Source organism: Chrysemys picta, chromosome 1 (genome assembly GCF_011386835.1).
Source record: "Chrysemys picta bellii isolate R12L10 chromosome 1, ASM1138683v2, whole genome shotgun sequence".
Taxonomy (NCBI): domain Eukaryota; kingdom Metazoa; phylum Chordata; order Testudines; family Emydidae; genus Chrysemys; species Chrysemys picta.
The window spans coordinates 350,102,792-350,129,360 of NC_088791.1; the positions used below are offsets into that span (position 1 = coordinate 350,102,792).

Sequence of the window (26,569 nt, forward strand, 5' to 3'; positions counted from 1 at the left end):
GAATTGTTCTTGGATTCCTGTGTAGTGATGTCACAGGAATTTAATTCCCTGAGTTTCTGGTAATCTCAGCATGCTGAGCTGCCAGCTGCCCCTTCCTCATCCACTTGCCCCTGAGAGGAAGGATGGTTCAGTGGTTAAAGTGCTGGCCTGGGACTCAGATGAACTGGCTTCAGTTCCAGGTTCTTCCACCAACTTCTTCTGTAAACTTGGGCAACTCACTTAGTCCCTTGTTGTCTCAGCAATATGTGTTTTAATATGGCTCAATGTAAAGGTTTACATCTAGGAACAAGGGACACAGGCCAGCCTTACCAGGTGGGGGCCCCAATCCTGGGAAGCAGTGACTCTGAAATGAAGGTTTCACTGTCTGAGTCTATGCCTGCACAAAGGGTATATAAAGGATGAAACCTCCTGACCAGTCTGTGTCTGGGGTACTGTGCCCATCAGCTACTCTAACCAGCCCTCCCATCACTATGCAGCCCCCTCCAACCTGTACAATGCCCCTTCAGCAGATCCTACGGGCAGTGGCTACTGTGACAGGACCTGGTAGCACATCTCCGATGAACCTGTGCTAGCCGGGAGCTGGGGAGGGTCCTAGAGCAGTTGTGAAGGCACAGAGATTGTGGGTGGGTGGGCCTAGCTACCGGTGGATCACTGAGATCTGTGCCTAACTTTGGGGATCCCTGTATTCTGGGTCACCCTTTTCATTGGTCATGGAGAAGGGAAGGGAAGGGACCTCCCCCACTGGAATGACCTGAGGGAAATTTCCCTGTACATATGTAACCCAAACACCTTCTGGGTGTGGCATTGTGTCCCACCTAGTGGCACCGAGACCACTTAAAGAGAGAGAGATAATATGAGTCCCCACTTGTAATACCAACAGACCCCTGTCACCAGGATCGAACAGGGGACCTCTGGAGCTTAGTACATGAGCCTCTACCGCATGAGCTAAAAGGCAACTGGCTCTTAGCTAAGGCTGTAGAGCAGACTCATTTAACTCTCTCTCTTACTAAGTGGCCTTAGTGCCATTAGATGGGACAGAACAGCACACCCCAGAGGTGTGCGGGTTCCATACTTCCCCTAGCTGAGGCAGCGTGTCCAGAGCTTCAGAGTCTTCCCAGATGAGCCCCCACTGGTAACGCTGACAGGCCCAATTATCGATGGGTGGGATAGAACCAGGGATCTCTGGAGCTTAGTGCATGAGGCTCTATCGCATGAGCTAAAAATCAAAGATCCCTAGTTAGCCACCCGCCGATGACTGGGGTTTGTCAGCCGTACACATAGCCTTGTGGAATCGCCCTTCCCTGGCTTGCACCCTGGGTTTGTAATGTAGGAAAGGGGGCTGGCGGGGAGAAAACTGGTCCTATATTATTATATTTAATTTTATTTCAGCAAGATCACAGCTGTGACAGCAACATTGTTGCCACTGGAGTGCCACCAAGGTAGCCCTGTGACTAATCAGAACCATACGAACAGTGGTAATACGCCCGGATTCCAGGAGTAGAGCCTGCAGCAGGGCTGGCGCTGCAGTACAGTTGGGCAGCATCACCCCACGTCCCCTGTGATTTGGCCTCCTGCAGTTTGCCATTGGCCATGATGGGGGTTACAGCTGCTGCACACTAAGCCAAGGAGAAGAAGTTCCCTGATGGCCAAGTGGCTCCCCAGGGAATGTGCAGACATGCCTCATAAAGACAGTTGCCTCCCTGTCTGAACAGATGCTGCCTGTGCAACCTGTCCGATGACTCCTTGTCCTTTAGGGTGAAGATCTCTGGTGTCAGCGGCTCCTCTTGTAGCAGGAATTGGTACGTTGGCAGGTTTCACTCTCTTTAAAATGCGAAGTGAAGGGGAAAGGCTGCAAGCTGTTTCCATTTGCAGATGTTCTGTGCAGCAGCAGAGGACTCAGCTGGGCTGTTGGGGTGACTCAGTGACGGGGCTGGAGGGCAGGCAGCACTGGGAAGTTTGGGAACCCCTCCCCGACATCTGCCCATGCTCCATGGTAGGCTATTCAAGCTACACAGAAATCTGACATTCAAAGCGAGCTCAGAGTGTTAAAACCCCGATGCCCCGAGTCAGGATTTCTCAAGGAGTTCCATTTCTAGATGTGCCGTGTGCTCTGGGCCCGATCCTTCCAGGGGCTGAGTGAGAGGAGACCCCACGGAATATCAGTGACTAGTTCCCAACTCACCTCAGGTTTATTTGCTCCTGAAAATTTAATCAGCAGATGCATTTTCAAAGATTTTATTCTCTGACTTAATTGTGAAGGCAGGAATTCAGAGCTGTGTTGCTCTGTGGCAACAGGTCCAATAGGGCATATTTCTATTTCCTGATTGTCTGAGGGTTTCAGCACTTCTGCACTGTAGATACGCCTCACAGTTACAGGGCTACCTGCATCTCTGCCCCCTCTGCCCCCTCTCTGAGTGCCAGATGTCAGGCCTTGTAGCCTTCCCTGTGATTGGGCTGAATCCCTCCATTTTTCCACCCTCAGACTGGTCCCAGGGCTACAGCCCACTGCCTGACGACTGTGATTGCTGAACAGGTCCAAGTGCATTTGGCACCTGTGATTCTTCCCTTTAGGAGTCCGCGACTAGTGGCGAGAAGAGTGACCTGCCAGCCTTCTTGACCCAAAATACTGTTTAATCTGAACATCAGGAAGAAAGCGTAACATGGGAGAATAAGAGGGTTTTCAAACAACAGTATGTACACGTCTCTGACCCGAAACTCTCCCTCTCTGACGGGGACCCAGGCCCTTCAGACTTCCCGAGTGCTCTCTGTGCCTGTCAGTCTGAAGAGCTTCTCAGCAACAGCTGCCCCAGCGCTGGACAGACTCCCAGCCCTGGCAAAACAAGCTGTGTAACGTGGCGGGAGCCCAAGAATAGGCTCCTCACAGCTTGTAGCTCCGGTGTTGTCTCTCGACCTCCCTGAAGTGCTCACTGAGAGATGACCTTTCTTCAGCTGTTGCTTCCCTTCCTGCTTGTTTTCCAGTAGCCTGGAAGAAGAGCCACACTGGTTTCACCCAATACAGCCATAACATAAACATCCTAGTAGTTAACCCAATATAATTCTATAGCAAACATCCCAACAACTGGGCTTAATGTACACTTTCATTATGGCAACGTTGTCTGTCCCAATACCGTTCCTAGGTGCTACGGATTTTATGAATACAGGACAGAGACAGTCAGAGAGAGAGAGAGAGAGAGCAATAGACTACTTTCATTGGTGAAATGAAGTTCTATGTCCATACATTTGACTATGAAATCCACTTCCTGCAAACCCTCATCGTGTCTGAATAACAGGTGCTGGGGTTACTATGTACTACAGAGTGAGAGCTCAGAGAATGAATATTTTATATACCGATCCCAATGCCTGTTACCACTCCAGATACAGGTCACAGACTGACAGAACAGAACCTGAGGAGAACCAGTCAGCTATTAACCCCTGGACAGAGGAGCTACTTTTGTTTACTGACAAGCAACTGAATGTGATCTTTTCAGGTTGTCATGAAATCCAGATGACAGATGCTACACTTTAAGTCCCACTCTAACCTGAGAAATCATCTCTGAAAGAAGATCAGAGGGAAAAGAATGGGTTGACATGTGTGTACTAAAGGACAGATGTGTAAATGTTATGCAAAAACTTTTCATTGTAATACAAATATTACAAACCAGACTTTACTTATCTCAGGCTAGGTCTACACTACCCGCCTGAATCGGCGGGTAGAAATCGACCTCTCGGGGATCGATTTATCGCGTCCCGTTGGGACGCGACAATCGATCCCCGAATTGACGCTCTTACTCCACCAGCGGAGGTGGGAGTAAGCGCCGTCGACAGAAAGCCGCAGAAGTCGATTTTGCCGCCGTCCTCACAGCGGGGTAAGTCGGCTGCGATACGTCGAATTCAGCTACGCTATTCACGTAGCTGAATTTGCGTATCTTAAATCGACTCCCCCCTGTAGTGTAGATGTACCCTCATAGAATTGGAAGGGACCCTGAAAGATCTTCAAGTCCAGCTCCCTGCCTTCACTAGCAGGACCAAGTACTGATTTTTGTCCCACATTCCTAAGCAACCCTCTTATGGATTGAGCTCATAACCCTGGGTTTAACAGACAAATGCTCAAACTACTGAGGTATCCCTCCCACCATAACATGCATGTATATTGAAAGCCAGCAGCAGAGTTGTTGGAATCTCTACAGGAAGGAGCAGTGGTAACTTTACTGCTTAATGGCTTTTGCTTTAGAAATTATTTCAGAAGTGCTCCACATACTGTTTGCAATGGGTTTGTGCTATTAACTCTTTGTTCACTGAACAGCTATATGATAGTCTCTCCTGGTAAGTGACCAGAAGCTGTTTCTAACACTTACATTCCAAGTCGTGCACTCAATAACTCTGCAATACTTGTGCAAGACTTTCCAAAATGTCACGAGAGACCAGACCACTGGTCTGTGTTTCAGCAAAGAGTAGAGCTGAGGTGGAGGAAAGGGGAGTGTAACAGTGGTTGTATAACATTAACGCCTATCACATGTTATACGAGCATAACTTAAGTAATTTACACACTCAACTGGATATTAGTGCAATCCTAGTGTTTCCACTATGCACCCATTTGTGACGCCAACCCCTTCCTCGCCCAGCTGAAGTAACTGTCTGTGTTAGCTTGTAACTTGCCAGGTATGAACAGACTCTTGCATGGGGAAGAGAAGGCTGTAGGATGATCGAACTCTCTGGATTCAGTCAACGCTGGCCAGGGAAAGCATTTCAGCTTCTTTTGGAGGGATCCTTGGGGAATAGCACACGTTTTGAATTTACACATGTAAATCTGGAGTGATGCAGTTAAAATCAATGTTATTGAATTAAGAACTTGTCCCTAAGAATTTATTGCATGTACTGCAAAGAGGCGGTGGAAAAATTTGAACTTTCAGGAGTGGAGAAAATAGAAAAAAACACATATAATGACGCAATGAAACACCTTTATATATAGCTTCAATGCAGGGCAGATAAAAACAATGACCGTTTTCACCATTCACTTGCCATGTGTTTACACACACATCGTGATACAATGGGCTACATTCAGAAGTGGAGGGCCAGAAAGCAGTGCTTCTATATCGTGATGCCAACTTTTCCCAACCTAGTGCAAAAAATTTCCCAAATCTGGTGAAAAATTCCCAGATAAAGTTTTTTATTTCAAAATCTCAAAGGAACGTAATATGTGTGTTTTTAATAACTATAACATATATATTATATCCAAATTATTCATTCTAGATATTGCACATTTATTATAATTTGTATACGTATAGACATGTTTTTCAATTTTAAACGTATGTTACTTATACAGTAAATAAAATATTTAACACATGAGGAGTAGGATTGAAATTATAGAAAACAATGTATTTTAAACAAATTTCACTATTTTAAAATCAAAAGTATTAATAAGTACGGCATGTGCCCTGCAGTGTACTGTACATCAAAGTTACTTTGAAAAAATAAAAAGTAAACATATAATTATAAAATAAGATAAAAAAGAAAACAGAAAGAACAAATAACACTCTTTTATATAATTTTCCTTATTATTATAATCTCTGAGTTTTATCCATTTTCCGACTCATGGTCTGAGTTGTCACTAGGAACATCATGACCATCATTAATATTTTTACTAGTTTTACTAGTCATTTTTACTGTATATATTTTTATAATGTAAATACAAGTGCTTAATAGTAACTACAAAATTAGAACATTTCTCTTGCTTTGCTTTCAAAGCTGACCTTACAACTACACTAGAATTGAGTGTTTTGGTTGTCATAGTTTATTATTTTGGTTTTTATGTCAGTTACTATGGAAACAATTCTTTCACATGCTGCATTTGAATGCGGTAATGTGAAAACCTTTTTAGCCAGTTCAGATATATTTGCAAACATGAATTGACCTGAATAATTTAAATTCATGAACTTTCCATTTTTCTACAAGTTCCTCAGTCTCAGTTTGCACCAAAACATTGCTAATTATAGCTGTACATTTATCTTTCTTTAATGTTACAGCGTCAGCAATTTTGGAATCAGGGAAACATTTTTTAACTATTTCAGTCAAGTGTTCTACAGATTGAATACTGACATTGAATACAACAAAAATGATTAGGGGTCTGGAGCACATGACTTATGAGGAGAGGCTGAGAGAACTGGGATTGTTTAGTCTCCAGAAGAGAAGAATGAGGGGGGATTTGATAGCAGCCTTCAACTACCTGAAGGGGGGTTCCAAAGAGGATGGAGCTCGGCTGTTCTCAGTGGTGGCAGATGACAGAACAAGGAGCAATGGTCTCAAGTTGCGGTGGGGGAGGTCCAGGTTGGATATCAGGAAAAACTATTTTACTAGGAGGGTGGTGAAACACTGGAATGCGTTACCTAGGGAGGTGGTGGAGTCTCCTTCCTTGGAGGTTTTTAAGACCCGGCTTGACAAAGCCCTGGCTGGGATGATTTAGCTGGGAATTGGTCCTGCTTTGAGCAGGGGGTTGGACTAGATGACCTCTTGAGGTCCCTTCCAACTCTGATATTCTATGATTTTATGATTCTATGATTGTGTTCAGCAAAGTAACAGGCCATTCTAATCTCTGCATTTTTAACTTGCTCTTCAAATTTTTGTGCTTTTTTAATTTCACAATCTTGTTTATTAAACATATCATCAATTTTCTTTGTATTAGATACTGTCTCAACCGTTGTTTATGGTTTTTACCATTAGCGTGCTTATCTAAGGCTTGGTCTACACTAAACCCCCAAATCGAACTAAGGTACGCCACTTCAGCTACGTGAATAACGTAGCTGAAGTTCGAAGTACCTTAGTTCGAACTTACCTCGGTCCACACGCGGCAGGCAGGCTCCCCCGTCGACTCCGCGGTACTCCTCTCGCCAACCTGGAGTACCGCAGTCAACGGCGAGCACTTCCGGGTTCGACTTATCGCGTCCAGACAAGACGCGATAAGTCGAACCCAGAAGTTCGATTGCCAGCTGCCGAACTAGTACCTGCCTGGATTTTTACATCACATCATTTGCAATAACCTAAAAAATGATTATTTTCTACTTTCTGCAGCCAGTCTTTGTGTTTACCTTCTTGAAGCCATGAGTCTTGAAAGGCTTTTTTGAAAGTAGATGGCTTCTCTTTTGGTGGAAGTTCACCCCAAGTCTTCAATACTCTGTCGGGGGTGCTATCCCATTGTTTTTGTTTCACCGTGGACAGATCTTTTTTTATTCCTGCAGTCCTCTTCCTCTTCTCACCAGCCTTACCGGTCTCTTTATTCATTTTTTATGTTAGATAAAAAATGGAAAGAGATCTCTGAAATAATGGAATGTGATAATTAGTATAATGTATATTTCAATTTATATTTAAATCAAAGAAGGGAACATATTATATATTATTACCTAACACAGAAGGCAAAGATATTTAATATTTGGCTGGAGAAAGGTGCTGTTAAAAATTTATGAACAGCTGAAAGCTCTAGTCCACATTCTCTGTGCAACTGCAAGCACGAAATACAAAATTTTAGAGATTTAATGACAGATCAAGAACTAATCATAATCAGTAAGTATTGCAATATATTTAATTATTGGAAGAAATCTTACCTAGAAGATAAATTTGATAACCATCTCCTCATTACCCGCCAGCCAGCTGTTGCTGAGGTTGGTTTGTTGTGAGTGCATGTGCGCACTTGTCCCTTCACTTGTGCCCTCATGAGATAGTATGTTGAAGCACCACCAGTAGGAGAGCAGCACAGCCCGATTATGAAAATCACATGACAAATATTCACCAATCGAAGAACGCATTTTGAAGGAACTGACCACTGGACAGGGCCGGCTCCAGGCACCAGGCACCCAAGCACATGGGGCGGCACCTGGTAAGGGGCGGCGGGGGGAGCGCGGCATTCCGTGGGGAGGGGGGGCACTCCGGCGGCACGACAGTCGGCGGGGGGCGGGCTCTGGCGGCGCGGGGGGGCGTTCCGGCGGTGCTCGGCGGGAGGCGGGGGCGGGCTCCGGTGGCGCTGCGCGGCGCTCGGCGGGGGGGGCAGCGCGGGGCTCGGCGCTCGGGGGGGCGGTTCTGGCGGCGCTCGGCACGGGGGGCGGGCTCCGGCATGTGGCGCTCGGCAGGGAGACGGCGCAGGCGCGGCGCTGGAGGTGGGATCCGGCGACGCTCGGCAAGGGGCAGGGGCGGGCTCCGGCGGTGCGGCACTCGGGGGGGGTGGCGGCCTCCGGCGCTCGGCGGGGGGGGTGGCGCGGAGGGGCGGCGCTCTGGGGGGGTTCTGACGGCGCTCGGCGGGGGGGCGGCGCAGTGCTGGGCTGGGGGGCTCGGGAGGCGGCGCTCGGCTGGGGGGCTCGGGGGCGCCGCTCGGCTGGGGAGTTCGGGGGGCGGCAAAAAAGCTAGAGCCGGCCCTGCCACTGGATACTGGGCTAGATGGACTTCAGGTCTGATCCAGTCTGGCAATGCCTATCTTCCCATAAGTGGTGTAAATTCAAGACTATGTTTTTGCTGATCTTCCTTGACCTCTTTGCTGTCTTTAAATATCCACTGAGAGCAGAAAGATGTCTTGTTAAATATCATCTAGTCTTCTGTTCTTTCTCCTTTCAGGAAGGAAAGTTCAGAACTCCTCAGACCTGCCCAGTACATTATGTCAGCTGTCAATAACACCAAATTCAACTATGAAGAGTTTCTTCTCACTGGGATACCTGAGCTGGAAGACGTCCATCTCTGGATCTCTATCCCCTTCTTTTTAATATATGGTATTTCTATAGTAGGAAATTCAGTCATTCTGTTCATCATAAAAACAGATCCAAGCCTCCATGAGCCCATGTACATTTTCCTTTCCATGTTGGCCATCACAGACCTTGCCTTATCGATAGCCACCATGCCGACGACACTGGCTATATTCTTGTTTAACTCTAGGGAGATCAGCCCCAATGCATGTTTTGCCCAGCTGTTCTTCATCCACTCGCTTTCAAAAATTGAATCCTCCGTACTCCTGCTGATGGCCTTTGACCGCTTCATTGCGATCCGTGACCCACTGAGATATGCTTCCATCTTAACCCCACCAAGAATAGCCAAGATGGGACTGGTATTAGTGCTAAGAGGGGTGGCCGTAGTATTCCCACTCCCCTTTCTACTGAAACGGTTCCGATACTGTCGAACCAATGTTCTCTCCCATTCCTACTGTCTACACCAGGAGGTCATGAAGATGGCTTGTTCAGACATCACAGTCAACAGTATCTATGGCTTGTTCATAATAGTCTCCACGGTGGGGTTGGACTCACTGCTCATCCTGCTATCTTATGTGATGATCCTCAAAACAGTGCTGAGCATCACATCCCAGGCGGAGTGCCTCAGGGCCCTGAACACCTGTGTCTCCCACCTCTGTGCCGTCCTGCTCTTCTACACACCAGAGATCGGCCTGTCTCTGATACACAGATTTGGGAATAGCTCTTCTCACTTGCTTCAGATTCTTCTGGGCTACATCGCCCTTCTGGTCCCGCCCCTGATGAACCCAATTGTGTACAGCGTGAAAAGCAAACATCTTCGTGCGAGGATAATCAGGGTGTTCATCAAGTGAAGGGTCAGTTCATCACCAGGCTCCAGCATTGGTTACATGGGAGATGAAAAACGCGGGCCACCTATTCCGTCCTGGACCTTTACATCCAAGATGATATGAGCTTCTGACCTCCACACTGTAGAGAAAGGTTCAGATGGGTTCTAAGGCCTGGAGCAATGGGAGAGGTGCTGGTGAGGGAGGCTAGCACAGTGGGGGAAGGTGACCAAGACAGGCAGCAGCATGTACAAAGTGATTATGTTCGGGGTGAGCCAGGGGACCAGTGGGATGTTGGTTCATAATGAGCCCTATCAGTGGAGGCTCCAACCTTAGAATTCCTGTTGATACAGTCAATAAAGAGAAGGGAGGTGGATGTTGTTTCCCATTACACCTGGCCTGTCACTCTCCCGTCTCTGGTTAAACATCCAAGAGCCATGAAAAAATCTGCAGAGCTGTTCTGCAGTCACAGTTCTGGCCCTTCCTGAGCACGTTTGGTGCTGCGAGATCCATTGGCACTTCACCAGCTGGGGACAGGGGCTATTCAAGGGGCACAGACACCCACCTTTCCTCTACGCCCTCAGCCAGGTGCTTGTGACTGAGTTGTGTCAGAGTCGTGATTAACGCAGGAGCCCCAGAAGAAGCCATTTAGTCAGCTCCTCCCCCATTGGTGGCTCTGTACACTGTGCATGTGCTGAGCCCCGCCCCTCCTCCGTCTGTAAAGTCCCCGAGGCAGAGCAGAGCTGCGTGTGTCAGTGAGGGTCTGACACACAGGAGTCCTGGCAAGAGACTCAAGCCCAGGTTCCCTCTCTGTCCTCTCCATTTGTCCTGTCCCAGCTGCTTACAAAGAGAGGGAAATGGTCCTCATCTTCCCCCACAGAGGCACAGCTAGCTCCTATCCCAGCCCAGCCCATTCACTGTAGGGTGACCACCTTTTCAAAAGGCAAAAGCGGGACACATGCAGGAGCCTCATCCCCTCTGAGACCTCACCCCCCCCCCCATTCTTCCGCCTTGAGGCCCTACCTCCTACTAATCTTCTTCCCTGAGGCACCTCCCTCTGCCCCATCTCTTCCCCCATGACCCCTCATCTCTCCTCTTCCCCCGAGGCTCTGCCCCCTCTCCAGTGCACAAGCCAGAGCCGGGCCATGATAAGAGCTGTCCAAGGACCCAGAGTCACTGTGAGGAGCTCCAGACCCTCCACCTTCTCTGGACAGGAGGCTGGGGGCCCAAGAGCAGCCCCCAGCCTGTGTCCCCACCTCCCAGGATGTACAACCCAGGGAAGGAGGAGAGTCTGGGGCTCCACACAGCAGCCTGGACTCCTGGGTTAGCTCTTACTACAGCCCGGCTCCGACCTGGCTGGGGGCGGAGCATCAGGGGAAGTAGAGGCACAGGGGGCAGGGCCTAGTGGGAGGAGACAGGGCAGGAGGCGGAGCTTGAGGGGGAAAAGGAGGAGCAAAGGGGTGTGGCAAGACTGAACCAACGCTGAGCCCAGCAAGCAGGGCGGTGGGGAGGCTGCTGAGTAAAAGAGGAGGATGTGGCCATAGGGTAGGAGAGTTTGTGGTTTGGAGAAAACTGAATTAACGTGACCCCACAAAGGGGGCTCTTGTTTTAAGTATTCCAGGCTGAGAGTAAGTCATTGCAAGGACCTTAGAGGACATTAGCGGGAAGAGCAGGGTGCCTGCAGGGCTTCCTCAGGGTCCAAGGTGGCTAGGGTGACCAGACGTCCCGATTTTATCGGGACCGTCCCGATATTTCCTTGTTTGTCCCGCGTCCCGACCGACATGCGGTCGGGACAACCGGACAAACAAGGAAATGCCCCGAGCCTCGAGCCCGGAAGTGCTCGCGCCCCCCCCCCCCCGCCCCGACTCCGCCCCCTCCTCCCCCGATTGGCTCCCTCCCCGAATCCCCGCCTCTTCCCCGGGCTCACCATTCCCCCTCCCTCCGCAAGTGCTGGAGGGAGGCCCGGGAGACGCAGGGGAAGCGCGGGGCCGGGGTGAGTAACAGTCCGGCCTGGCCCAGTGCAGGCAGGACTCGGGTGGTTGGGAGAGGAGGGGGGCGACCCGCGGGGCCAGGCGACGGGGGAGGAAGCGGCCATGGCGCTCGGCGGCTCTGGCGCCCCCGAACCCCCCGAGCCGGGGCCTGCAGCAGCGCGTACGCTGGGCCCAGCCCCTGGCTAGGCACGTCTGGGCTGCCCAGCTGGTGCTATCGCGCGGTGGCCCCGGGGCGGAGGCATCGGCAGCCCAGCCCCGTTCGTTCCCCTGCGGGACCCGAGCAGGACGGGGGGCTGGGGCCTGCTGCCCCCACTCCGGGGCCGCCGCGGGATAGCACTAGCTGGGCAGCAGCCCAGACGCTGGCCAGGGGCTGGGCGCAGCGTGCGCGCTGCTGGGTCCCCGCAGCAGGCCCCGGCTCGGGGGGTTCGGGGGCGCCAGAGCCGCAGCCGCGGAGCGCCATGGCCGCTTCCTCCCCCGCGGCAGTGGGAGCTGCAGCAGCGGCTGCTCCCGAGTCCCGCTGCCCGGGGGGACAACAACAGCCGCCGCCTGGCCCCGCGGGCCGCCCCCCTCCTCTCCTTACCACCCGACTGAGTCCTGCCTGCTCGGGACCAGGCCGGACTCTTACTCACCCCGGCCCCGCGCTTCCCCTGAGTCTCCCGGGCCTCCCTCCAGCACTTGCGGAGGAAGTTTTTTTTTTGGCCCCGCCCCCCGCCACGCGTCCCGATATTTGTCTTTGGTGATCTGGTCACCCTAAAGGTGGCCCCCATCCTCAGGGACTTGGCCACCGTATGATGTGTTACCGATGGGCATAGGTCAGCCCAGCCCCCAGGCTGCTCTAAACTCCGATGTGGCAGGGGGAGAACAGGCCAGAGAATGAAACTCCTGTAATTGGCTCCTTGCCATCCCTGCTCTCTGCAGCACAGAGGGGAGCTCTGCTGGTGCAGCAGAGAATCCAGCCGGGCCTGTCACCGCTCAGATCGATGGAAGGCTGGTCCTGTGGTCTGGGCATGTCTCTACGACTCAAGACAGCTGGGTTTGATTCCCTTGCTGTGTGTGACCATGGGAAAGCCATTGGGTGTTTTTGAGCCTATGCACAGGTGGATAATAGCCCTGCCCTGCCTCACAGCAGTGGCAGAAGGATAAATACATTCAAGGTGCTCAGATACTCTGAGACCCTAAGATCAGAGCTATGTCAGCATCCCACGGAGGAACACCTCTGACATTTGTGTATAAAAGGCCTCTTACCACAGCCTCCTGTGACATATGGCCTCTGGGAAGCTCCCTGACTCCAGCACCTTGGTGTCTGTGGCAGAGGTGGGGGAATTCGGCGGTGGCAGTGAGGGGTAGGTAGTGGATTTCTGAGGGGAATGATGGAGTGTCACAGGGATGCTGAGCCTTTCAGCACAGTCACTGGACCGGTGTTTCCAGCCATTGAGGCTGAATGGGTCTAACTGCCAGACAATGAAGCAAAGGCCACAGGGGCCTCATCCTAGATGTCTGGCTGGGAGAAAGCAGTCTGAGGGCAAAGGTCAGCTCCTTGGCCCTGTAACACGGACATGGCTGAGCGTGGTGATTGGGCCCAGGCTCACACCGGGAGGCTTTGAGAAAAGGCTGCTTCCACAAGAAAGGGGCTGTAGGCTGCGTGTCTGTCCCTCCTTGTCAATCTCTGAGGGAGCCCACACCTCCTTGCTGTCATATAACTGAACAGGGGAGCTCAAAGCGTCCTATGGCTGGGCAGAACAGTACGGCAACAAACAATTGGTGGTCTCTGACCTGCAAGCCGGACAGAACGATTTAGTAGTCCTTGAGCCCCGGGCCCTCAGCCAGAGTGGGGCAGTAACCAATGAGTAGGCTCCCTCTTGCAATCGGGGCAGAGAGGCTAAGCAGTCTATGAGCCCCGGGCCCTGTAAGCACGGGGCCGCAAAGCAATGTGTAGACTCTGGCCTGTAAGGCTATGCAATCTAGCAGCCTAGGTAAGGGTGATCACCAATAAAGTATAAGGGCTTGATAATGCAGGTATGAGGCCCGAGGAGCATAGGCCTCCTGGCCTAAGGAGGGGGAGTACTGCCAGCCATGGGGATAGCAGGGGGGATGTGGGCCCGCCCAACTCCACTGCGTCCCAGCCACTGGGTCCACGAGGATGCACCCACAACATGCTGACCTTGTATCAGGCCATTTCCCAACCAGGTAGTTACCTGGTTTCCTCGGGCTGCTTCCTACTCTCCCTCTTGAGTGTACCTATTCCCATCATCACAGGGAACGCTGGCCAGTCCACAGGAGGCAGCCGCAAAAGCACTTCGGCAACTCAGTCGGCTGGCGGCCTGGGGAACTCTGGCCGTCCTCAAGCGGCAGCCCTGGCAGCCGCTCTGCAGGCCTCAGAGCAGAAGAATGAAGGGGGATTTGATAGCTGCTTTCAACTACCTGAAGGGGGGTTCCAGAGCAGGCAGTGATGTGTCTGTCTCCTGCGGTGACTCCAGCCTAACTGAGCTGCGGGGCCCACCTTTTGTACTTCTCCTTTCTGTCCCGCCCTTCTGCTTCCGGCAGGGCGGACGTGGCTCTCCTGGTTCGGCCCAGCAGCGGGGGTACTGTGGTCCCTCTTTGTCACTCTCTGAGGGAGGACACGCCTCCTCGCTACAGGGGCAAATAGATGGGAAGATGCTCTCAGACCCACAGGGAAATGGCTGGGTCCCAAGAGCTCCTTGGCATCCCAAAAGAATGTAGGTTGGGCCAGTCCTGGTTCTTTATCTCCAGAGCAAAGCCTGTCTAACTTAGCTTGTAGTGATACGTGCGATAGATGAGTGTAAACATGGGACAGCTCCCTGTTATTTTAAAATCATTTTCTTTAATGCTTTGTGCTGTTTCTTAATAAAACTGCTAGTTTTAAGGAAACTGGTGATGACTGTATAACACAAGCACCCAAAGGGAATGGACTGAGGTGTCCCATCAGACCTGCTTGGTGATAAGCACTTAGCATAGATGGGGTGTTGTTCTCACTTTGACGAGTGGGACAATTGTGAGATTCCCACCAAGACAGGAAAGGACCTGATTTAGAGGGTAAAGAAACCATATATCCTGGTTTTACTGTGACAATCCTGATTCTTCTTGGCCAGCGTCTATCATGTTGAGTGCCTATCAGCATTCACAGGAGCAACTTGTTCAAGTTGCATCCAAGATAACGATCCACTCAAGACAGTGATTCATGGAGTCATAGAATTTAAGGCCAGAAGGAGCCATTAGATCATATAGTCCAGAGGTTCTCAAACTGGGGGGTGGGCCCGCCTGGGGGTGCGGAATGTATACGGGGAGTGGTGGGGTGAAGAAACTTTAGGGAAGAAACCTTTCTGTGCACAACCCACTGCAATGAATAACTAGCCAAGCTGATTCCTCCAGACAGATCTGGTCCTCAGATAGCACTGTGCTTTTGAGTCTAGGCGGTGCTGTGCATTTTGATAGTTTTCTTTTAAGCTCGTGTAGCATTATTCAATGACATTACCATCTGTACGTGGATCTGTTTGCTACGACGCGGTGTGCACATTTCATTCTAAGTGGGGACCACAGTCACAGTTTTTCTTTTTCTCTGATTCCAATGCATCGTTGGTTCATTCATGCAACAAAAAAATAAAACTCAAGTGAAAAACAAAGAAGCCGAACCTGATTCAGTTTGAGTCCTTCCCCCACATATATCAATATATGTATTTGTGTGGCAGGTGAGGGGGCATAAACTCTTAGAGACACAAAGAAGGGGCTGGGGTGTGATCAAATAAGTTTGAGGAACCACTGATCTAATCTGACCTCCTGCATAGCACAGGCTGCAGAATTTTACCCAGTTACCCCTGTATTGATCCCAATGACTTGTGTTTGATCAATGCATCACTTTTGTTCCTCTAAAGCGTGTCTTCCAGGAAGGCATCCAGTCTTGGTTTGGAGGTATCAGGAGAATTCCCCACCTTCCTTGGGAGTTTATTTCACTAGTTAAGCACCCTCACTGTTAAAAATGTGTGCCTCATTTCCAAATTTAATTTGTCTGGCTTCAGTTTCCTGCCACTGGTTCTTGTTATACCTTTCTCTCTTAGATTAAAGAGCCCGTTAGTAGCTGGTATTTCATCCCTGTGAAAGTGCTTGTACATTGTCATCAAGTCAGCTCTCAGCCTTCCCTACGTCTACTCACTGCACCCCTGTTTATTCAGCCAGCGGTAAGTTGGAAATGACAGAGAAGGAGAAAGACCTGGGTGTATTAGTCAGTCCCAGGATGACTGTGAGCCACCGATGTGATGCGGCTGTGAACAAGGCAGATGCGATCCTAGAATATGTCAGGTGAGATAGGGAACTATTAATATCCTTATACAAGGCACTGGTGAGACCTAATCTGGCAAACTGTGTAAAATTCTGGTCAATCGTATTCCAGAAAGAAGAATTGAGACTGGAACAGGTGCGGAGAAGGGCTCCTAGGGCAATGGAGGGCCTGGCTTATGAGGAGACTAAAGAACGTGGCTGGTTTAGCCTAAAACAACACAGGCTGAGCTGGGATTTGATTGCTCTATAAATACGCCAGTGGTGGGGGGTAAACGCCAGGAGGGAGATGAGCTCCTGAAGCTAAAGGCCAGTGTTGGCAAAAGAACAAACGGGGATCAACTGGTCAGGAGCAAATGTGTCTGGAAAGGAGAAGGAGGTTTCTGACCATTCGAGCAGGGAGGTTCTGGAACAGCCTCCCAACAGGAGCAGTGGGGATTGGGGGGGGGAAACAACTGAGCTTGTTTTAAGATGAAGCCGTGACTCTGTATGGAATCTGGGGGACACTTTAGGATATTACGAATACCAATATTGTATAATTGTAATGAGTTATGCCAGATGTGCCATGTAAGATATCTGCAAATATTATAATTTGCCAGATACGATAATTTTGTTTATATGTTTGTATCACCTTTGTATTATGAGTTATAGATAAGTATGTCTGTCTGTATTTCAAACTTGTGCTATGCTTCTGGGTGACATCCTCAGACAGTCTGGCATCAGCACTGTGTAGCTTGCTTGATGGCCCATTAAAGCACCATCAGCTATACAATTGACCCATTGAGAGAAGGCAGACGCACCATATGACTCAGCAAGGCATGCAGGGGCATGCCTATGGACAGAAAAGGCTTTCAAGCCATGTGCTGGGCAGCTTGTGTTTGAAACAAAGGAAGCACAGGCCACATGGCAAGAGACTATAAAAGACAGCTGCATCTTCTCCATTTTGTCTTCAGTCCTGCTTCTTACCTCTGGAGGAACTTTGCTACACACTGAAGCTCTGAACAAAGGATTGAATGACCCATCCAAATTGTGGATGTGATTCAGAGGGACTTTCAAACCAGCAAACTCACCAATACTGCAGGAACCTGATATATGGCCCTGCTGGGCTGCCCCTCGCTCTCATACTGACCGCACCCGCTGTCTCTTGAACTGAAATATCGCACTACTGTGTATGCTACATTTCTGAACTTGAGATAAAACCAGGATAAATTTGCCCTTTTAAAAGAAAACTAGAGTGATTAGTTCCAACACCTAGATAGCTATATAAATATTTATTAGACAATAATATATCAAAATTACTTTTCTTCAGAAATAACTACTATTCTTTCCTTGGCTTTATAGCTCTGATATTAATGACACCTAAAAAGATTGAATAAAACTTTTCTGCCTGACTGGTTTTGAAGAATTCTGAAGACAAAATGCTGGTCACGTTGTGGCTAGGTGGATTCTTCCAGGTTTCAGGAATCCTCTCAAATACCCTATGGCCAAAAAAGTCACCCACGTAGTAGTATGCTGATGCAGTCTCTGGATTCTAGCAATATTTTTGTTTCACCTCAGAAATAAAGTACAAAAATACATCAGATTTTTACAGTAAACATTGTGTAAAAGATTTCACTTAGATATTTTTTAAAATATTTATAAAAAGTTAAGTGGCATAAAATTCATCAAATTGTATTTGAGTAAGTATTTTTAAGATCACCTAACCATCTTAGTGCAATGCTTACCATTTTGCCTTTCCTAGGTTGAGAATCTCCCTTCACATACATAGTTAGCTTTATAAATATATTTAAAAACACTTGGATTATAAGAGCGAGAATAAAATCCCTCACCCAGTGCACTTTGATTAAACCTTAATTTCCAAAATATTTCCCTTTATGTATTGGAACAGTAATAATGGTTTGCACCACTATATGTTCAGACAGTTACATCACACTCATCACTATAACTTTAAACATGTATAGCATTTTTCTTCAAAGAATCTCAAGACATTTTACAAGGTTTATATCCTCACAATACACCTGAGAAGTAGCTAAACATTATTAGATCCAGTATCCCAGGCACAAAGGGGCTAGTTAGAGGCTCTGTATTACTGTTGTATTACAAAGACTAAATCATAATTATACAGATGGGGAAAGGTAAAGTAATTTCTCCAAGACCACATAATAAATCAATGGCAGAGCCAGAAATGGATTTGAGGAGCCCTGATTCAAATTTCCCCTCTCTAACCACAACAGCCACTATTGGGGGTGAGGGTTTGCCTTATGCTTTCACTTAGAGCTTGTGAAAACAAAATGAACCATTTCTCAAGTTTGAAACTGAATGCAGGAATCAGAATATGAAGAACCTAATGTAAGCAGAGTCAGGATGAGCTCTACCCTGACATCTGGTGGTGAATTATGGCGAGGGTGGAAAAGAACTCCAGGGACTGATCTTGTTTGCATAGGCACACCCACCCGCCTGGCATGAAACAACAGCAACTCAAAGTGGTTACTTTGGCTGGTGTGGGATCCCCAGTTTTCTCTGTTATTGGGGCAGGAAGAATAAAGTTTTGTTACCCTGATTCTGTGAATCAAGGCCAGTGGAACTGTTGTATGACAGAAGGACTGAGTGAGTCCTTCACCATTACCTAAGTAGCACTTGCTTGACAAGGGGCATGGGTTACAAAACCCAGTGAAGGGAGAGAGGATGGGGACAAGTATTTGTACCTGATGGTATGGGTACCCTCTGAGGGTTTAAAACATCAATTGCACTATCTTCTCTCTCCGCTGTTGAATATCAGAGCTAACTTTGATTCCATTAGGAGTCTAGTTACAGGCTGCTGAGCTGAATTTACTTTGGGCCAATGGTGCACTAGTACTGGGGCTCCCCTATTATGAGCTGAAATTACAAAAGAGCTAAAGCTGAGATCACTGAGTGCTGTGTTAACTAGTGGGGGAGACTGAAGCTATATTGCTACGCGGCTGGCGGAGCAGCTAGCAGAGTGGAGCCTTGTGGGGACGGTTGGAGCGGAGCTGAGCGGCTCACAGGTCGGTGAGCAGAGCGGAGCCTTGTAGGAGCGGCCCAAGGCATGGCTGAAGTTGAGCAGAGCTGAGCGGCTCACAGGTTGGTGAGCAGAGCGAAGCAGCTGCCAGAGCAGTTTGTGGGACGGTGGGAGCGGCTCACGGGACAGCTGGTGGAATGGAGTGGCTCGTGGTGAAGGCTGCGGCGGAACCCCACGGAGAGGCAGCCGGTCAGCCTCGGATCATGTAAGGTGCCCCTTAACACCCTGCAACCCCCACCCCCTTGAACTCTGGGGCTGCACTGACCAGGGACAGAGACTTTGGGGGGTTGTTGGACTTTTGGGACTTTGGTGATTCTTGGGTTGCTGGACCCAAGAGACTTTGGGGTTGTTGGACTTTTGGGACTTTGGTGACACAGCCCAATTTGCTGGGGTGGGTTTTTTGCTCATGGTTTGTGTTATGAATCCTGTTTGTGGTGTTTTTTCCAATTTAATGCTGATGTTGTTTACCTCATGTTATTAAACATTTTCTGTTACACTCAGACTCCGTGCTTGCGAGAGGGGAAGTATTGCCTCTTAGAGACACCCAGGGGGTGGTATGTAATTGTCCCAGGTCACTGGGTGGGGGCTCGAGCCGGTTTTGCATTGCGTTATTGAAACGGAACCCCTAGATACAGAACCCGGCCCTTGTTGCTGCCAACTTAGATGGGCAGAAGGGTTACACTAGTATTAAAATTTACATTAGAACTAGTCAAATCTCACTGGTTTAAATTGTCCTAATAGCACAGGAGATGCAGTTTTATCATAAGTCTTGTGATATTTGGTATTTTCCTTAAGTTCTGGTTTGTTGAGGGTCCTCCTTGGACTACAGGACAATCTTAGTTTGCATTTTTTAAAAACAAGTAAATTTCCAGCCTTTATGTTTGTTGGATGAAAAACAAGGAACAAACAAAACCTTTAAGATCTAATCCTTAAAGGCTCCAAAACCAGAAGGCAAATAAAACTATTTTTTTCTGTTCTGACACAGGTTAGCAGAGAATATGAACTGGCAACAGAAAATGGGGCTCCCAATAGGACAATAATTCTTTACTCTTGCTAGGAAGCTGTCAGTGGATTTTGGGGAATAATGTTATTCAGTCAGTTAGTCTTTCCTGGCGTACTGCACCCGCTGGTGATGTCTAACTAATAATAATTAAGAGCCAAGTTTTATTTCATGCAAATTGTGTCCAGCGCCATAGATTCGCTGGTCAGAGTAAACACGCGCTGTATAATATTAAAGTATCCTTCCTAAGGAAATAACAGGAGGAGAGAGAAACCAAAAACATCTGTGGATCACAATAGGGAACCGAGCAGTTTCTTTGTTACTGACTGCACCAAGATGTGACTGTTCAGGGAGCATGGGAGAGGAATGCATCTGAATAATTAAAACTAATAGTTTAGCTTTGATGTAAATAGGTGTGGATGACTACAGATGCACTGCACTTCAGGCTCAAGAAAATGCTGATAGATCTGAGCCTTAAGTGGCTTATCCCAGGTCTGTGATGGAGCAGGGAAGCTCCCAAGTCCTATGCTAGCACCTTAACCACTGCACCCTTGACTCTCTTTTATGTTTCATCCTAATCTGTGACTCTCCATACTTTCATTGTCTGTCATTGTCATATTCTTCTAAACAAGATTGTAGTAGCGCAGTGCACTGAAGTAACTGTATGTTTAAATATGTATTATGACTAAGTCTATAACTCACTGATTCCAGACCTCTGTGATGTAGTTTGCTTCAGCTCTCAGTAGCTGAAGCTGGAGCTGAAGGCAGGACTGGGGGTCTCCCCTCTGTGACTGCGGCTGGAGCCAGAGCTAGAACCGGGACCCTTCGCTCCCCCGCCCTGCAACTGGACCTGACTTTGCAACCAGGATCCTGCGCCCCTGTCCTGCAGCTTTAGCCGGGGGCTGGAGCCGGAGCCCTGTGCCCCTGGCCCCATGGCTTCTACTGGGGGCTGGAGCTGGGACCGTGAGTCCTTGCCCTGTGGCTTGTGGTGCGGGCTGCAGCAGGGGCCGTACAACCCCTCTCGCAGCTTCCTAGGGCCCCCTCTCATGGCTCTGTGCACCTGTGTCTGTCCTCGTCTCTCCCAATGTGTCTTGATATTTCACTCTTGCGATCTGGTCACCCTAAAGAAGACTCACCAGGTGGGGGATAAGCTTCCCCTAGGGCCTATTGTTTCCCTAATGTCCCATTACTCCGAATAGGCCCTTCACAACCTGAAGGGACTTCCCCTACTGGAATGATCCCAGACAAATTTCCATGTATGGAGCTTATGGAATCTCCCTTCCCTGGCCTGCACCCTGGGTTTGTAATGCAGGAAAGGGGCTGCTGGGGAGAAAATAGTCCTTTCTTCTTCTTCTTCTTATTATTATTATTATTATTTTTCTATTTTATTTTATTTCAGCAAGATCACAGCTGTGACAGCATCGTTGTTACCGCTAGGCTGCCCCCGAGGTAGCCATGTGAGTAATCAGAGCCATAGGAACAGTGATGAGAAACCCGGATTCCAGGAATAGAGCCTGCAGCAGGGCTGGGGCTGCAGTCCAAGTGGGCAGCATCACCACATGTCCCCTGTGATTTGGCCTCCTGCAGTTTGCCATTGGCTCTCACGGGGGTTAAAGCTGGTGCACACGAAGCCAAGCAGCTGAGGTTCCCTGATGGCCAAGTGGCCCCCAAGGAAATGTGCAATCATGCTTCATAAAGACAGTTACTTCCCTGTCTGAACAGACACTGCCTGCTGCCCCTGCAACCTCTCTGACTCCTTGTCCTTTAGGGTGAAGACCTCTGATCTCAGCGGCTCCCCTGCTAGCAGGAATTGGGTACGTTGACACGTTTCACTAGCTTTAAAATGTGAAGTGAAGGGGAAAGGCTGCACGCTGTTTACATGTTCCAATGTTCTGTGCAGCGGCAGAGGACTCAGCTGGGCTCTCAGGGTCACTCAGCGATGGAGCTGGAGGGCAGGCAGCACTAGGTAGCTTGGGAACCCCTCCCCTATATGTGCCTATGCTGCACACTTGCTTATTTAAGCTACACAGAGATTCAAAATGATCTCAGAGTGTTAAAAAAATGTGCCCCAGGTAGATTTCTCAGTGGTTCCCATTTCTAGAGGTGCCGTGTGCTCTGGGCCCAATCCTGCCAGGGGCTGAGCGAGAGGAGACCCCACTGAATATCAGTGATTAGTTCGCAAATCACCTCCAGGTTTATTTGCTCCTGGAAATTTAATCAGCAAATGCATTTTCAATGATTTTATTCTCTGGTTCTATTGTGAAGGCAGGAATTCAGAGCTGCTTTGGTCTGTGGTAACAGGTCCGATAGGGCATATTTCTGTTTCCTGACTGGCTGAGGGCTCTAGAATCTCTGTCCTGTAGACACTACTCAGAATTACAGGGCTACAGGCATCTCTACCCCATCTCTGGTCTCTGAGTGCCAGATGTCAGGCCTCATAACCTTCCCTCTCATGGGGTAGAATCCTCTGATCCTCCTACCCTCAGACGGGCCCTGGGCTACAGCACACTGTGGGTCGACTGTGCTTGCCCAGCAGGTCCAAGTGGGTTCAGCACCTGTGGTTCTTCCCTCTAGGAGTCTGGGAGTAGCAGTGAGACCAGTGACCAAACAGCCTTTTTGCACCAAAGTATTGTTGTATCCGAACAGTAGGAATAAAGCGTAACACGGGAGAATATGATGGTTTTCAAACAGCAGTCTGTACACGTCACTGACCTCCAAACCCTCCCTCTCTGACTGGGACCCAAGCAGGGTGGTGTGTGCCTGTCACTCTGACGAGCTTCACAGCAACAGCTGCCCCACATCTGGACAGACTCCCAGTGCTAGCAAAACAAGCTGTGTAATGTGGCTGGAGCCCAGCAATAGGCTCTTCCCAAATTGCAGCTCCGGTGTTGTCTCTCAACCTCCCTGAAATGCTGACTGAGCGATGGCTTTTCTTGAGCTGTTGCTTCCCTTCCTGCTTGTTTTCCAGCAGCCTGCTATGAAACTAAGAATAGACATACTGGTTTAACCCAATACAGCCAGAACATAAACATCCCGATAGTTAACCAAATATATCTATAGAGCAAACTTCTCCAGAACTGGGTTTAACATACACATAGCATTATGGCAGCTCAACTGCACATCTATCCCAGATGTATTCCTGGGTACTGCAGATGTTATGAATACAGGACACAGGCAGTCAGAGAGAGAGAGAAAGCGACTACTTTCATATGTGAAATGAGGTTCCATTCCCATGAATACTCATGCATTTGACTTGAAATTCACTTCCTGCAAACCCACATCATGTCTGAATAACAGGTGCTGGAGTTACTATGTACTAGAGAGTAAGAATTCAGGGAATGAATATTTCCTATACTGATCCCAATGCCTGTTACCACTCCGGGTATGGGCTACAGATTGACAGCACAGAACCTGAGGAGAACCAGTCAGCTATTAACCCAGTGACAGAGGAGCTACTAGACTTTTGTTTTCTGACAAATGACTGAATGAGGGCTGAGACGCTGCGATCTTTTCAGGTTGTGATGAAATCCAGATGACAGACGCTACATTTCAAGTCCCACCCTAACCTGAGAACTCAGCTCTGAAAGCAGATCAGAGGGGAAAGAATGGGTTGACATGTGTGTACTAAAGTACAAATGTGTAAATGTTATGCCAAAACTTTTCATGGTAATACAAATATTACAAACCAAACATCCATGACAGGCACATATATCAAAAGCCAGCAGCAGAGTTGTTGGAATCTCTACAGGAAGGATCAGGGGTAACTTTACTGCTTAATGGCTTTTGCTTTAGAAAGTATTTTAGAAGTGCTCCACATACAGTTTGCAATGGGTTTGTGCTGTTAACTCTTTGTTCGGTGAACAGTTGTATGATACTGTCTCCTGGTAACTGACCAGTAGCTGTTTCTAACACTTACATCGAGGGACATGAATACAATCCATCTGCAATACCTGTGCAAGATTTTCCAAAAAGTCCTGAGAGAACAGAACCGCTGGTTAGTGTTTCAGAACGCTTGCTGCGTTGGTGCCTGGACCTGCCCCTGCATGTACGTAATTTATGCCCATTACCTCTTACACGTGCATGGCTGAAGTAACTTGCACACTCAAATGGATATTAATGCAAACATAGTATTTGTATATTCACCCATTTTTTATGCCAAACCCACCCCGGCCAAGCTGAAATAACTGTCTGTTGTCAGCTTGTACCTTGCCACATATCGACAGACCATTGCATGGGGAGAGGGTGCAGGTCCTGTGAGGATGAATAGAAGCCTGTAGGATGATAGAACTCTCTGTATATAGTCAACACTGGCCAGCCAAAGCACTTCCCCTTTTCTTGGAGGGATTCTTGGGGGTCAGAGTATATCACCGGGAGCTTAAGGGAAAGTTAATGGAGCCTCCTTCTGACTGAATTTATACATGTAAATCTGGAGTGACCCTGTTGAAGTCACTGTTATTGAATTAAGAATCTGCCCCTAAGAATTTATCCCATGTGCTGCAAAGAGGCAGTGGCATAATTTGGACTCTCGGGAGTGGAGAAAATAATATATATATATATATAGAATGAGACAATGAACATGTTTATAAATGGCTTCAATGCAGGACAGAAAAATACAATGACAGTTTGCACCATGCACGTGCCATGTGTTTACACCACACAGGTCATGATACAATGGGGAACTCCCAGCCACAAGACAACAACCAGGTCAAGAGTTTAGCAGGATTCAAAGAGGGACAGGATGTTTATATAGGTAACCAGAAAATCCAATTCCTGATTTACACCACTAAACATATCTAATTACTGGGTGTCAGGGAAATTTTCCCTGGGAGTAGATTATCTCATGGCGGCCTATTGCAGGGCTTCTTACATCTTCCTCCAAAACATCTGGAACTGGCCACTGGATACTGGGCTAGATGGACTGCAGGTGTGATCAAGTCTGGCAGTGCCTAGCTTGCAATCGGTGGTGTAAATCCAAGACTATGTTTTTCTGATCTTCCTTGAACTCCTGAAAGTCTCTAGACTTGCACTCAGAGCAGAAAGGTGTCTCGTTAAATATCATCTAATCTCCTGTTCTTTTTCCTTTCAGGAAGGAAAGATCAATACTCCTCGGACCTGCCCAGTACATTATGTCAGCTGTCAATGACACCAAATTCAGCTTTGCACTGTTCCTTCTCAGCGGGATACCTGGCCAAGAAGACGTCCATCTCTGGATCTCTATCCCCTTCTGCTTAATGTTTGTCATTTCGATAGTAGGAAATACAGTCATTCTGTTCATTATAAAAACAGATCCAAGCCTTCATGAGCCCATGTACATTTTCCTTTCCATGCTGGCCATCACAGACCTTGGCTTATCGATAGCCACTATACCGACGATACTGGGCATATACTTGTTTAACTCTAGGGAGATCAGCCTCGATGCTTGTTTCACCCAGCTCTTCTTCATCCACTTTCTCCAATGTACTGAATCCTCTGTGCTCTTGTTGATGGCCTTTGACCGCTTCATCGCAATTTATGACCCGCTGAGATATGCTTCCATCTTAACCCTGCCGAGAATAGCCAAGATGGGATTGGTGTGTGTGCTAAGAGGGGTGGCTGTAGTAGTCCCACTCCCCCTTCTCCTGCAACGGCTCCGATACTGTCGAGCCAATGTCCTCTCCCATTCCCACTGCCTGAACCACGACGTCATGAAGATGGCTTGTTCGGATATCACAGTCAACAGCATCTATGGCTTGTCAGTTAAACTCTTAACGATGGGGTTGGACTCACTGCTCATCTTCATCTCTTATGTGATGATCCTCAAAACAGTGCTGAGAATTGCTTCACACGCAGAGTGTCTCACGGCCCTGAACACCTGCGTCTCCCACCTCTGTGCTGTCTTGCTCTTCTACACACCAGAGATCGGCGTGTCTCTGCTATACAGATTCGGGAAGGGCTCTTCTCCCTTGCTTCAAATTCTCCTGGGCTACATCTCCCTGGTGGTCCCTCCCCTGATGAACCCAATAGTTTACAGCGTGAAATGCAAACACCTTCGTGTGAGTATAATCAGGGCATACTTCAAGTGAAGGGTCAGTTCATCACCTGGCTCCAGCGCTGGTGACATGAGAGATGAAAAACATAGGCCACGACAATGGCCCCATATTCCATCCTGGACCCTTACATCCGAGACGACATGAGCTACTGATCTCCACTCTGTAAAGAAAGGTTCCGACTGGTTCTAAGACCTGGAGCAATGGGAGAGGGGCTGGTATGGGAGGACAGTGCACTGGAGGAAGGAGACCAAGGCAGGCACCAGCATTTACAAAGTGACTTTGTTCGTGGAGAGCCAGGGGACCAGTAGGATGTTGGCCCAGAAAGAGCTGTATGGGTGGCTGCTCTGACCTCAGAATTCCTGCCTATGCACTCAATAAAGTGAAGGGGTTTGTGTTGGGATATGTAAGGGTTAAGTACAGACCTGGGAAACCGCTGGTGTGCTGATATGTTATTAGGGACTAGAGTCACAGGCAGGCACTGTTTCTTTGCTTAATATATAAGTGTCATCCCTCGCCCTACACTTCAGCTTGTTGGGAATAAATAAGGGTTGCAGCTGCTTAAGAAATGTAATTGTCTAAAGGATACCCTTTGTGTAAAGAACTGTTATCTCCCCCTCCCTTCCTTTCCCAGATACATAAATGAGAACTACTCCTGGCCCCTTCCTCCCTGCCCTG

At 48.5% G+C, this 26,569-nt stretch overlaps 2 protein-coding genes across 2 annotated transcripts; both read left to right on the top strand.

The window, feature by feature from the left end:
- The first annotated feature begins 8,562 nt into the window (after positions 1-8,562).
- Positions 8,563-9,571, top strand: LOC101935235 (olfactory receptor 51G2-like). Its single transcript, XM_005311408.2, has one exon. It carries the CDS (start codon positions 8,636-8,638, stop codon positions 9,569-9,571), a length of 936 nt encoding a protein of 311 aa, XP_005311465.2. The 5' UTR covers positions 8,563-8,635.
- A 15,420-nt stretch (positions 9,572-24,991) lies between these two features.
- On the top strand, positions 24,992-26,415 carry LOC101941812 (olfactory receptor 51G2-like). The gene has a single exon (XM_008175563.2). It carries the CDS (start codon positions 24,992-24,994, stop codon positions 25,925-25,927), a length of 936 nt encoding a protein of 311 aa, XP_008173785.2. The 3' UTR covers positions 25,928-26,415.
- Positions 26,416-26,569: the final 154 nt, after the last annotated feature.

What these genes read in the sequence shown, in the direction of transcription:
- LOC101935235 (XM_005311408.2), top strand. Translation starts at nt 8,636, where the DNA reads ATGTCAGCTGTCAATAACACCAAATTCAACTATGAAGAGTTTCTTCTC.
- LOC101941812 (XM_008175563.2), top strand. Translation starts at nt 24,992, where the DNA reads ATGTCAGCTGTCAATGACACCAAATTCAGCTTTGCACTGTTCCTTCTC.